Below are 13,828 nucleotides of genomic sequence, written 5' to 3'. Positions count from 1 at the left end.
GTTCCATCGATCAGCCCAGGAATCTGCTCGCTGGACCACCCCTACTTTACCAGGACCGACCCACCCTTCTCGTAACGCGCCCCTACCAACCCACTTACTCACCCAGCCCTTGCTCACCTTGCGTCAACAAAATGTTCCGCGAACCGATCAACCGGATCTACTTTTCCACAGGTATACTGATAATCGCTGAGAAAGATTATCTCGACGTTCTTGGAAGAAAATTAAACGTATTCTTTATTTCATTATTTTTCTCTATACTAACATTCAATATTTTTTTCTTTGCATTTTATATTTGAGATTGCATTAATTTTTTGTCGGGGTTATTAGCCCTCGAATGGCGGACCATGGAGAGAGGCTCAATTTGTAATGTAATTGTGTGTTTCATATTATTTTCATTTTTTTAATTTTACTCTGTTCCAATATATGAATCTCTTTTGTTTAAAAATTGTATATTTTGTAAATTTTGATCACGATTCATCCAGGCTTCGCTGTTTAAGGATTAACTAACGTATGGATATCCTTAAAAAATGACATTAAAAATTGTAGTTTAAATATAAGATTCTTTTTATAAAAATTTCGAATGTTTAATAGTACAAAAATAGGAGAGAAATTCAGACTAGAGGTGCACGATAAGGTATGCGAGGAAGAAATCAATGTAACGTGCAAGGAAAATTGAAAGCACCCAATACTGTCTATTCAGCTTGATTGAAGACCACTTCAGTATCACAAACGTCATCATTTCGAAGTTTAATAACTTCATTGGCTGTCTGAAGGATGTCAAGTTTTGCTTTCTCAGTGGAACCCAGCTGCCTACCAAGACACCTCTTCACTTCTTCGAGTGTTATGTCCATCTCGAACACGATCTCGTCGTTACACGTTCTGTCCTCCATCGTCGTTTCCAAGGGAGCGGAAGTGATCTCTATGCACACTTCCGTGTTACCTTTATCGGCCAATCTTCGTGCTTCGTTATCAATAACCACGCAAATATTTCGCCAAACTTCTTTCTGATTAGGATGCAATTCTTCAATGAATCTTTGAAAATTCTGCCAGTTCATCTTCTCTGTGCTTTCAAGAATTTTTCTATATAACAATAATATATTTTCTGCACTATTACACGTTCCAGAATTACCACTAATGTTCTTCAAAGAGGAATCATCGTAAATGATCCTTCGTGTAATGTTTCTAAAATGATCACCCAGAAAATGATTGCCAGGAAAGGTAAAAGATTCGACATTCAAGTTCTTCTCTTTAGATCTCATGGCTCTCCTGAAAGATCCAAATAATCTCTTACCCCCATAACTGTCAATATTTCTAAAACTTGATGCTCTTATTTTATTATTTAATAATTGTTGATCGTTGGGGGATTTTGAGTCAAGTGTATACGACATGGTCTGTCCAAAAGTATTTTTGGGACGTTTCGATGGCATAGAATGCGATGTCTTCTTCAAGATATGATTTCCTAAATTATGTTCCTCTTTGTCATTGCTCCAAAGGGATCGAAGCTTTGTATCTAATTGTAAGTCATCCATAGAGTGTTTCAACGTGACTGACTCTTGACGAGTTTCGTTATCGATTCTTAATGACTTCACCCATTTCCGAATCATATTCTCTGCAGAAGAGGAGCTGATCACTGTGGTGTCACTTTCGCTAGATCTTACCAGTGTCTCAGACTTAATACAATTTTCTAGAGAATCATCTTCCATCAAACAAGTAAAACTATTAGATTCTTGAAAATTTTTAGGATTTGAAGAAGTATCATTTGGAGAAGATTTGGAATGAATCTTCAAAGAATCTAAATTTAATTGCGGATTATCAATTTGGCCAGTGTGCAGGATGAAACTATGTTGGTCTTCAGGGCGTCCAGAATGTACGCACGTTCTTTCATCGAGTTGCGAAACGAATTCTTTATTCCTTTTGTCTGACGATTCAGGACGGCCACGTGCCAAATACGTCGTTGTATTAACAAACGGGGAGCTTGCGATTTCAAGATTGGTTGATTGATTTTCTTTACTATTTACATTTCTTACAGAACCTACATGCGTACACTCGGTCAACCGAGGTGTTGATTTTTCATATAAAATATCCTTCACGACTTTTTCATTAGGTTCATCAACGTTTAAATTATTGCGTTTATGATTCAATGTATTTTCTATTAATCTTTGTTTAGAGTCTAGCAGTCTGAAATGTTTATCGGACGAAAAGTTATTTGTGAAATTGGCATCGGCACTGTTTTTAACTATATCTTTATTTTCAACGACAGGATTCATTTTTGTTTGCTGTGACGGTGCATTCTTCGCTGCAACTGCAGTTTTATGCACTTCTCGTTTGAAAGGTGGCGATTTTGTAACCTGCAATTCTGCTTCATTTGTTACAGATTTTTTATCATTTACTTGGCTATCGTTTTCACGCTCAGCTATCATAGTTTCGACTCTTCCTGAATTTCCATTTATCTCATTTCCTTTCTTTCGATTAATTTTACGACGCCTAGTAACATCTTTTTCAACAGGTTTCTTAGAATTTAATTTCTTTACTTGTTTATAAATCGTCGAGTCGTCATCTTCATTTGAAAAGACATCTGTGCTCAAGAAATAAGAAGTGTTTGGAGGAGATTTTCTCGGTTCAACAGGAATGTTCGAAGATTTCGAGCAACTGATCACACCGCAGTGTTTGCACATCTTCATCGAAGGATCGTTCGACAGGATTTGTTCTAATTTGTTCTTGTCACACGCACTAATTAGATGTCGTAATCTCGTTAAAATATCGTGAAATCGGAAGGTGGTTAATATAGAACCAGTGGACGAAGATTTCAAGGTGTCGCAGATTTTTGTAGCTGCGCCCAGTTCGAGTAAAGGACCTTCGAAAGATTTTTCATTCCTGTTTTCCAGGACGTTGTTTATTGATTGTTCCATGTTAGAAGTGCAAGCATAATATCGTAAAAGAAGTTCAATATCTAACGGTTGGTGTGATTTTTGGATAGAGTTTCTTCTTTGTTGAAGAGATGGAATGCACTCGACGTTTGATTTCAAACTTGAAGAAATTGCAACACTCTTTTGTACGTTATTTTCGACAGATGGATGAGCAACTTTTGGATTATTCTGTTCGTGAATTGTGCTTAAACATTTAACAGAACAGGTGTCAGATGTAGGAATTTCTGCAGCTGATTCGATGATCGTTACTTCTATGTATTTTTCTTGATTCATCTTTAGTGAACGAACAAAGTAACTTTTTCCAATAAAATTAAATGTTCTACTTTATTTTAATTTTTTCTAAAAGGTACATCGTGGATAAAATTCATAATAATTCAGATCATTGAATTTTATTTTCTTCGTGCACTTTTTATAATTCTGCTTATTAACCTGTATAAGCTTAAAGTTAATATTACATTAAAAATTCCGTTGTTGTTAAAAACTTCTTGTAATTATACAAAGGTTATGTTTACTGGTAAATAACGGTGACGTGTAGATGTAGCTTTTAAATTAATATTGAAAATTGCGATATGTTAGCGGTTGATAGGAAATCAGTGAACTACATCTTGAAAGTTTAACAAACTTCCTCTGAGCACGAGCCAACATTTTCTCAAGTCCAGTGTAGGGTGCCGATGACCCTAAACGAATGTCGTTCTCGATTCACATCCGATTTGTTTTGATTCTACTTGATAAAAATAAATCAAACAATTAATAATGAGAAGCATGCATGAGCACTTATAGCGAAATTCAAGGGCATACACATTGATGTAACAAAGGGGCGATTAAGATGAGCCTGAATTAAATAAAAAAATCATTACTAATAAAATTAATTTGAAGAAATTTCAAATATTCTCATTACGTAAAATTATGAATAATAATTACACTAAAATGAAGGAATAACAGATTGACACTTGACACTGTTAAAGTGAAGGGGACCTGGTCCACCCCAAATAAAAATTCTAATTACACCAATGTGCATACATATTTACGGTACATACTGAACGAAATATGACGATCGCTGCGATTCAGCGACTTCAGTTTCTAATAAAATCGTGGATGCTTCAAATTATGGTCGAGGCATTTGCAAGAAGTTTGATTGACAAGATCATTCTGGAAGCTTTCGACGTTGTGGAGCCCAACAAAGGTGAATGATCATATTATTTAAATGATTCAAGCAAATGTTATCTATCAAATACGTACATAGAAAGTATGTTATATTATGTGCCTATATTTAAGTATCATTCGTACACTTATCAGCAGAACATTAATCTTGACAAATTGCAATCAACGATAATAACGTTGCCAGAAAAGCTACGAATGCTGGATAATCAACAGGAACCGGATGGCATCGAATCACAGCCTACACGAACATCGCTGCAAATGCATGATCGTTCACCTACAGATTGTAACCATCTGGAAACGATGGAATTGTTAGAGAAGGTGGTGCGCGGTTTACATAATCTTCAAATCGGAGACTCCATTTTTCAATCGACCTCTCTATCAGCATTAGAGAAGGAGGTAACTTAAATGAATTAATTCAGAAATATTACGTATACTTCATTAATTCTTCAACCAGGTAAAACATCTCGTATGCAGTATCAATAGCGCTTTACCTCAAACCTCGGATGAAACGGAAGTTACTCAGGGTCAGGGAGACGTGCATCAAATAATACACGATGCAGTTATAGAGGCAACACCAGACTCGACGCGTACTCGTCAAGAGAAAGAAACCAATGGTTCCAACGAAGCAACTAGAATATCCGTCAATCTTCTCCATCGTTTGATCGAGGAGCTTGAAACGAAAGCTGAAGAATCCATCCAGAAAAAAGAAAACGAGCCGAAATCTCCCAGCAAAGAGGAAATCGCTGTTTGGGAGGAAGCTGAGGAACAGTTCGTAAGGACCATCGACAGCGTTGATGATCCAGATCAGAACAACGCTAATTTACCATCCGATAGTCCGTCCAGAAGTAACGCGCACGAATTCAAGTACGAAAACTTGACATCATCACCAGTGGCACGTCCGGTACCACTTCCAAGGAACATTTCTTTAGAAGTGGTTGCAATCGAAGAAATTGTACCATCTCCTCTCCCTGTTAATGATAATCTCTCACCGGAAGCTTCTTCCAGTAAGAGTCAAAATAGGTCTCGGAAGAACGATTTGCAATTGAGGAATCGAAAGAAGAGAAACGTCTTAGGTAGAATGCGGAAACTGCTCAGGACCATTTTTGGCCGTCGAAAAAAATGATTGCATCGTGGTTTGGATGTTTCCTCGATGGAGTTCGAGAACGATGCATATGTTACTTAACCCTTTCGCTATGGTCATCTCTGCCGGGAGGTGTACATCGCTGAGCATGGTGGCTTTCTTAGAGGAAATGGCGATGTAGGGAAAGGAGGATTCTATTACTTATCCTAACACCTAATAATTGCAATTCCACGTACTGTAATTTATTACAGGTAGATCTACCCAAGCCGGTTAAATCGCGTTAAGATGAATAATTGAACTTCCTTACGTTACATAGCCATTTTCCTTACGGAAAGCTAGCGTACTTAGCAATATATCCCTAATTAAATCATCCAACTCAATATAATTTTCTTCGTAAAATTTAATTTTCGTAGGTGCTTTTTAATTGTAACACGAAAATTTCTATTATATTTATTCTGAAATACAAACACTTTGGGTTGGACGATTATAAGTCGGTCGTCGTAGCGAAGGGGTTAATCGTAAACCTACTTTTTAAAACCGAAATGCGTTGCTTGTCCGCGTCGAGGTAATAAAAATAACTATCTAGTTTAATCATCAGCTGGCCACAGGTACGAAATGGTCTGCGTACTCTCAGAGTTATATCAGACGTGAAACAAATTCCACGCGTTCCTTGGAACACCGTGGAGGAAATGAAATGATGTATCACAACAATTCTTTATTAATACAATTAATCATTTTGATAAATGTGTACGAAAGTGTAATTGCTTTATCAGGTACAGTGTTTCCCGAATTATTGTATCAGTTGTATCCTCATCATTCTTCGTCGGAGGTGAACCCTAAAGTCATGCAGCTGATGACTCATTATTACGAAAGATAAGTATGAAGAGTGATTCTATTTTATCTTTCCTTGACTATCCATATAGACAAATTAAATTTTTTTATTTAACCCTTGAAGCCTTAAAAGCTATCATGGGTGAAATTTCACCCCAAGCTAATTTGCCCCAGTTAATTAATTACTCCAGATATTTATTCAGATTGTCAGGAATGATACTCTATTATGACAAAACTGATAATGTTCTCAGGTGTTCTTCGTACAGGTAACAACCAAGTTCGTCTAGAAATGATAGTTAATAATAGTCTTCAAGGATTAAACTAAGATCAAAGAAGGTCTCATTCAGACTATTGGTTTCAAACTAAATAAGGTCGTATTTGGACTCATTTTCATTGAAAAAATTTTCCCTCTTGTATTATAAAGTAGAAAATCTTTTATTTCTGATATACGATGACTCATGATCCTGAACCCTGACCAATGCTCTATCTGGCTGCTTCTCAAGTGACGCTCATCAATTTTGTTCCCAAGAACCTGATGACAATATTCTTCATCCTGTTTTTCTGTAAATTCTCGGGCCCCGATTGGGTATTACAATAATCCGGCTAACACTGTATATTGACATCGAAGGCCGACCGAGGGGTATTTTTGTTTGGCGCATATACTCTGCGCTGCAGATCTGGCAGCCGTGACATACGAACGCTACCGTCGAAAACCATTTATCGTAGCAGGAAGCACGTTTTAAAACCGCGATTGCCTCTCGAACTGTTTTTGGACCGCGGCGTTGCCGATACCCTGGTTCGTCCGAACTGAGCCTTTCGGGTCTGGTCCTCCTTGTAATTCTCGTGTGTCCTGATCACTGCGCCATCTACAGAAATAAAATGAATAAATTTGGTAACACCCGATACCACTTCTGGTTCACGCTCCGTTCGGTTAACATCCAGTAGCACCAGACACACTACAATGGTGAGACATCCTCTTTTACCTTGGAAGATTTCCATTTTTTACCTAACATAGATTTGCATCTTCTGAATTTTTATAAACTTAATATCATACATTTTTAACAATTTTATTTTCTACTTTTTAAATAATTATTTATTCAGAAATATTTGCCCTCTTTTTTTTTAATCTTGTACAATATAGTGTCTTAAAAGTACTTTTATGTTTAATCATCATTGAAAGATTTTCTCTGAAAATTATTCTATATTATTCATAAATTGATACATTTTTGTTTCTTGGCTTACAGGCAGACCTCAGCGCCAGGGAAGTCGAAAGTGAGTAAAAAATAAGGGAAACGTTTTTAAATTGTGTGTACGTGCTCGATCTTACTCGTGCGACCAAAGTAAGAATTATTTTAGAGAAACATAAAGGACGAGTTGTCAAGTAATAAATCTTTAAGGAAATGGTGAAGTATCGAGTGAAATACGGGAATATAATGCGTCTCGCGGACGGAAGTGAGGAAAATTGAAGATTTAAATGTCGTGAAGGGGATGATTTAAAGATCAAAGATAAACTGTGTTTGTGACACGTTCTCGTAAAATACCATGGCGTTTATGGTCGTTCGAGGTGAAATGGTCACTGGGTACTACGGACGATTATATTTTCATCTTAAAAATTTTCCATTGCAAACAAAATCATTTGATTCATATTTTAATATCGAATCGGGTAATTTAATATATAGACGCAGAAGGCGGTAGTAAAGGGGTTGAAATTCATCAAATTTTTAATCATAGAATTTAGGATGAAATTTGGAAAATTTTGACTATTTTCCAACCGCGATCTGTATTTATTTGTATTGCACAGTCTTCACATCGTGTAACAAACGTGTTACGTAACGGTTAGCGAGCGATGAAGCAGAGGTGTAATCACCCCGAATGGGAAGCACCATTTCAAAAATAGTTACTACTGTGTTCTTATATGGCTCGGCGGGGGTAATCTGACCCACTACTTCCACCAGCAAGTTCTTGAATCGGTTGCTGGGTGGGAGCTGCTGCGTTTTAAAATAGAACTATATTTTTGAACCAGGTACGCACGAACAGCCACGCTTCAGCTGATATTAACCCAGATTTCACGTTGTGCATTCTTTGTTTTAAATGATCGAGGAAATTTTTTTCCCCAATCCGAAGAGTGCCATTATTTGTTAAAATGAGGCTGTTTCTTATTTTTGAACCGTAGGAACAAAAAGTCAGAAAATATATAATTAAATAATGTTGAAATTGATGATTATTAGTGGAGCCCTCAGGTAGCGACAATTTCGATTTAATTTCAGACCTTTCTCCATTTTGATTTGCCTACAGAATTATTTATTAAAATTCAACGAATAACAAGTTTCGATTAATATAAGAATAATAATTTTTTCTGTTAGAATTTGATTAATTTTCAAATAGAATACGTAACAAATTAAATATTCATTTACCAAAAATAATAGTATAAACTAATTACTTTTTTCTTTTTTTATTAATTAGAGGTGGAATTTGCCTTCTCGATTTACGATGCCGATGGTAGCAACAACATCGACTGCATGGACCTTGGTAACGTCCTTCGGGCCCTCAACCTGAACCCTACAAACGCCACCATAGAAAAGCTTGGAGGAACGAAAAAGAGGGGCGAGAAATTGATGAAACTCGATGAATTCTTGCCGATTTATAGCCAGTGCAAAAAGGATAAGGAGCAAGGGTGCTACGAAGACTTCCTCGAGTGTTTGAAGCTGTACGACAAACAAGAAAATGGAACCATGCTTGCCGCTGAACTTTCGCACACACTACTCGCGCTTGGTACTATTTTTATATTTTCTCTATTTTTTATTTAGTGAAGTAATCAATTTAGCAAACCAGTGGCTTATATAACATTGCAGTTATCTTCATAAGGATTAAATCCATCAAAATTTACCTGGGGGGGTTGAGTTACTACTTTTTAACGAAAAATTTGCACTTAATTAATAGGTGAACGTCTCGAGGACAACCAAGTAGAAGAAGTACTGAAGGACTGTATGGACGCAGAAGACGAAGACGGTTTCATCCCTTATGCCCGTAAGTATCGATCCATTATCAAGAATAGAAACACGCGGAATAGATGAAGAAAGAAAGAGTGTTAGATGAGCTGCATCAGTTACAATAATGTAGAGCATCGCTAGTTGAAAGAAAAAACAGCAGTAAGCCATAGAAGAAATGCGTTTTAGTAGTCGTTGATTTTACAGTAGATCTACACGAAAAACTACCCCCTCTTATTCGTCCCAGTACATTGTGTTTTATGTAGCGTAGCTCTCTTAGAAAATTTTATACAGCCACCCAGGATGTTGCAGGAATTGATAAATCGGTCGAACCCAAGTTCCTTTTATTCCTATCACTTGACATTTCCACGTGTTTTGTGTTCTACAGCATTCTTGAAGAAGATGATGGTACTATTACCATCATCATAAGCAAACCAGATGGCACTGTCACAGTATTCGTTCTTCGTAAGTACACCCTATAGCGTATGCTTCCGTAACGGCTTCCATTATGTTTCTTTCGCTTTGTTACGTCTGTTAACTAACAAAACTTTCCTTCTCGCCTTTTGTTACGCACATCTCGCAGTTTATAGGACGCAACGATTCAACATGGCAGGGATGCTGAAATCGATAACCTGCTTCTCGTACAGCAACACGTACAAAAGCTTCAGAGTTATTCATACACGAGGTCCGTGACTCAACAGTACCATTGACGTAAATTTCAGAAAATGGTACTTCCATTTTTAACACTTCTTCAAGTTTATATTAAACATACATATATATGTATGGACTGTTTTAAAATAATTGGTATCAACGTAATGGAATTTGTTAATTCAAAGTATAGATCTAATATTTATAGTTTGAAGAATTTTTATTCTAAGCAATGAAATTATTTATAAATTCTGTAATATGTTTAATACCCAAATTTTGATTTTGCTTTAATTAAAATTCAAGTATCCAAGCGAAACCACTATTAATGTGACGATTCTTGTTGATGTCACGGATTTCTAGAATTTTTATATTTTACAGCGAAATTCTGTGTCAATTATAAATGTCAGTGTAATGACATTAACTATCTATGTTATTAACTTCCTACACTACTTCTACCAATGGAAGTTTTCGTTTCTGTCGTCTTAAGTTACAGGTGCTTCCTATTAATATCAATAAACTACGAAAATTGCAAAGTGTACGTTCTCGCAATATATCCGAATTTAAAGAAACGTACACGATTTGTACGAATATTTACATGAAAACTAAGGTTTTTGCGAATCAAACTTTCTTAATGCTTATCATATTCGGTATGGCTTATCTTTGTGTACCAGGCATCAAGTTCGATTGACACTTACGGTTCACTGAAACCGCCACTGAAGACTGTTGTAAATACTTCTTTCGTCAATTCGACTTGTGCCATTTATTGTTTCAGAGCGAGATATTAATATTGATCGTTTGGTATTTTTTTAGCGTTCCTTCGTCGATTGTGCGACAGAGCGGCGGCGGAAGGGGACGAATGAAGTGACAACAAGAGCATTGCCATGTCGGTATTCATCCGTCGGCAAACTCCACGTCAACGAGGGACACGTCAGTTCGTCATACTCATCATACTTTTCATCCCCTGTTAAAAAATTATCTGGCGCATCCGAGCGTCATACATATCATATTTTCGCGTAAAACGAGGAAACATATTTCGACTCAGCATTGTTATCGAGTCCTTCGATAACAAAAAAAAAAAGAAAAACGGAAACGGATAATATAAATTCAAAATGTTGCAAGATGAATCAAATTCCGTGAAAGGAAAGACAATACAATATAATGAGACAATACAAAGCCATCGTTGTTTGATTCGGTTTAATATACGTCTAGATGTAACATGAAACATATTTATAATAAGAAAGTTGTATCATATCTTAATATATGTGTACTAATATTGTACGAAACCGAATTAAAAGATCGATGTTATTTTATTCCTTATGGTTAATTTAATAAATTGTACCCTCGAGAAACAGCACCCACCTCTTCACATTATATCATATTAAAAAAACATTTGAAGAACTAATATCGACAAAATTATGAACAAGTACCTTTTTTTAAATGAAAGTACACGCCTGATCAAATCAGGCTTCCCCGAGAGCAATGGTGTTGCCCCGGCTCCCATCCTTCCTCGTGGGCATCGCTGGAGAGAATGACGAATGCAGCGAATAGGGCCTCATATATATAGGCCTGTGGCGGACCGTCACTTGCGTATACGCGGGGAAATTTGAAATAATACATACTTTGTTATTCGTACCTTATAGTTATATACTAAAATGTTTTAAATATATAAAATAAGAAAATAAAAGGTTACTACGTTTCTATATCTAACTTATCTCTAATATATATTTTTAATATTTTTAGGAATCAGAAGTATTTACATAAACATCCACGGTCTAGTATTCCCAATTCCTGAAAGTGTAGTCCAGCTAAAACCAGGAGCAGTTATGGTTTAATCTCTCCTTTCTATCTTTACTTCCGATACCTCGAAGGCATAGCTGCATCGTTAAAGGTTAAACTGCCATAATCGCGGAGCATTCTTCGCTGTGGAAAAGAAATTAACCTCCAAGGGTAGTGCTCTATCCGGCATAAGGGCGAGCACGCGATGCGCAGTACACGATCGCGTCGCGTCTTATCCGAATCGCTCGACTAGAGAAAGGTTCGTATACACTCGGCGATTTCCGGCGGCGAGGCGTGGGGGATTCGGGAGAACCCGGCAATCCGGCGGTCGAGCCAGTTCAAACGCGTCGCAAGTGTCGCGCGTTTCGTCTTCCACTTTTGTTGCGCGACTTAATTGAACGACTCCTTTTTATCTTCCGGTTTATTTTCCCTACGGTTCACGTCGCGACGTTTCATCGTGCGTGCAACTACGTGACAAGCAAGTGCGCGAGATCGGGCCGATTGAAGGCCGAACGAGAACGAAGGTGCACACAGTCGTTGACGGAGTAGAATATGACGGATGTACAAGTGAATCCGAGCAAGGACGACGCCGGTAGCGTAGTTCGACAGAATGGCGACGTCATGCAGCGAACAGGTTGGTGTTTATTACGTGGGCAACTATTTTCGTTAGCGATCTGGCGAACGCGGAAACACAACGATGCTCATTGGTGGAGCACGCGATTCGCCATTTTGTTAAATACTCTGTCAGAGTATCGCGTCTTTTTTCCACGAGCGTTAGAGCACATTTAATCGTTGTTTCATTGAACATTTGACACGAAAGGGTTAGGCATAAATATCAGACACAATGCGTGACAGATCCATTGTTTATATTCGTGTATCTTCCGGATGATAATAATGAATGATCAAGGGTGTGAATTTGTAAATCATTATGGGGGTTTGAATGATAAAGGGGAACTGAATTTATTCAAACGCCTATAAACTTACAAGTTTTACGAGCTGGTAATTTTTTGCGACCTTAAGGCGGATGTGCACATGAATATTATTAGGAATATTATTACGATATAATTTATTGAATTGATCGGGCGTATTAGTGCACGGCTGAGAATGTTCTCGGTTAATTATTTGCTATTATTCCGTGGAATATCTCTAGCATAGATAGAGATCTAGATTCATGAAGATAATTTTGAAAACAAAGTTTAAATGACGAAACGTATCAATCTAAAAAAATCCCTGCGGGTAAATTCTGTGATCAAAAATAAAATATGCATTCCGAGTGCATCTGATATGATTGCATCTATAGATGCAATCATAATTAATATACATAAAGCAGTTTCACAGTACAAAGTGTACGAACCCTCGGACGGCGGACCATGGAGAGAGGCCCAGTTTTAATTTAACACAGTATTTAAAAGAAATCAATTTCTGTCATGATATGGTCTTCGTCAACTATATCTGCAATAATATTGTTACTTTTAAGTAGATCTACAATGATAATTAGACAATTAAAGTGACTCGTAAGCTTGTGTTTATGTCGGAGAGTGTACAATGGCCTCGATGTTCGGGGGCATTAGACTTAAAGCGATGAGAAAAGCCGGCACATAATATTCAATCGTAAGTCTAGGAAGTCTTCTAGATGCTGATTAGCTTTAATACAGTGCGTTGTCAGACGCCTGTGCATAATTAAGTTCTATATCTTCGTTCTCGATTTACGCGAAAGAGAACTAACGTGTTCTGTTATTATATTATTCGTCGTGTGAAGCTTGCGTGAAATGATATTAGGGTGAGATCAAGTTCAGTACGTATTCATAAATTGGAGTAAATATCGTACCTATATCTTTTACGTTGAAAGTACAGATTCACGCGTGATTTCTTATCAACTTTAACAAACATTCGATGAAACCTTTTAGCAATGTCGGTGTAAAACAATTTTGAGGTTTAAAAGTTGTTAATGTTACCTGGGTTTCTTGAACGATACGTAATCTTCTAAGAGCATTACACAGTCACGACGTTTTGTTTGCATTTAGATAACGATTTATTGAAAACGATTCTTGCTATGATTTAATGAAAATGATAATTGGAAAGTTTGTTTTAAAGAATCATACCGGTCTGGAAATAACCGTGAGATGGAAATCAATTAATTATTATATTTTAGTCAATTGGTTAGTTCGCGAGGCTTAATTGAAGTCACCACCGTTAGCAATATGAACAGCCAATTATCTCGGTGACTAAACGAGCTGGAAAACTTGGCCGAAAAAAGGTCGTATCGTGTGCCAATTAGGAAGTTGACGAGCGTCAATGAGTTAACGATGTTTTGTGGGCGTATAATTGCAAAATTGACTAGGCTTACCTTCGATCCGAGACCTTAATCGGATGACCCTCTATTACTGTTCAACAGTTCGGACGAATTGCCGTCCGCA

General features: G+C 37.1%; 3 protein-coding genes across 12 annotated transcripts in view; 2 read left to right on the top strand and 1 right to left on the bottom strand.

Moving 5' to 3' along the window:
• Positions 1-692: 692 nt before the first annotated feature.
• On the bottom strand, positions 693-3,265 carry LOC114883100. Its single transcript, XM_029200531.2, has one exon. It carries the CDS (start codon positions 3,198-3,200, stop codon positions 693-695), a length of 2,508 nt encoding a protein of 835 aa, XP_029056364.2. The 5' UTR covers positions 3,201-3,265.
• Positions 2,965-10,945, top strand: LOC114883123 (myosin light chain alkali). Of its 8 annotated transcripts, none has more exons than XM_029200573.2 (6): positions 3,851-4,110; positions 4,273-4,484; positions 4,543-5,868; positions 5,943-6,964; positions 7,245-7,272; positions 7,802-8,365. In XM_029200573.2, exons 1-3 carry the CDS (start codon positions 3,975-3,977, stop codon positions 5,209-5,211), a joined length of 1,017 nt encoding a protein of 338 aa, XP_029056406.2. In that variant the 5' UTR covers positions 3,851-3,974; the 3' UTR covers positions 5,212-5,868; positions 5,943-6,964; positions 7,245-7,272; positions 7,802-8,365. The 8 variants fall into 8 exon arrangements, with proteins under 8 accessions (XP_029056412.2, XP_029056406.2, XP_029056409.2 ...); XM_029200576.2 differs by having other exon boundaries at positions 4,543-5,942; positions 6,530-6,964; XM_029200575.2 differs by having other exon boundaries at positions 4,543-6,046; positions 6,530-6,964.
• A 635-nt stretch (positions 10,946-11,580) lies between these two features.
• LOC114883092 (microtubule-associated protein futsch) overlaps positions 11,581-13,828 on the top strand; it is a 32,984-nt gene continuing 30,736 nt past the window's right edge. Inside the window, exon 1 of one of the 3 annotated variants that reach the window (XM_029200509.2) lies at positions 11,581-12,045. In XM_029200509.2, the coding sequence (XP_029056342.2) occupies positions 12,022-12,045 (24 nt within the window). In that variant the 5' untranslated portion in view covers positions 11,581-12,021. The remainder of the gene's footprint in view (positions 12,046-13,828) is intronic. The other 2 variants (XM_029200510.2, XM_029200512.2) reach the window with 2 other exon arrangements.

The sequence above is a fragment of the Osmia bicornis genome, chromosome 9 (genome assembly GCF_907164935.1).
Source record: "Osmia bicornis bicornis chromosome 9, iOsmBic2.1, whole genome shotgun sequence".
Classification (NCBI taxonomy): Eukaryota; Metazoa; Arthropoda; class Insecta; order Hymenoptera; family Megachilidae; genus Osmia; species Osmia bicornis.
Note: the sequence above shows the minus strand (reverse complement) of the source record. Positions and strands in the feature narration are given on the sequence as shown.

Bases quoted from the DNA above. Each gene is read 5' to 3' on its own strand.
- LOC114883123 (XM_029200573.2), top strand. From the start codon at position 3,975: ATGACGATCGCTGCGATTCAGCGACTTCAGTTTCTAATAAAATCGTGG. The intron at 4,111-4,272 runs GTGAATGATCAT...TAACGTTGCCAG, and splicing joins CGTTGTGGAGCCCAACAAAG to AAAAGCTACGAATGCTGGAT. The intron at 4,485-4,542 runs GTAACTTAAATG...TTCTTCAACCAG, and splicing joins TATCAGCATTAGAGAAGGAG to GTAAAACATCTCGTATGCAG.
- LOC114883100 (XM_029200531.2), bottom strand. From the start codon at position 3,200: ATGAATCAAGAAAAATACATAGAAGTAACGATCATCGAATCAGCTGCA.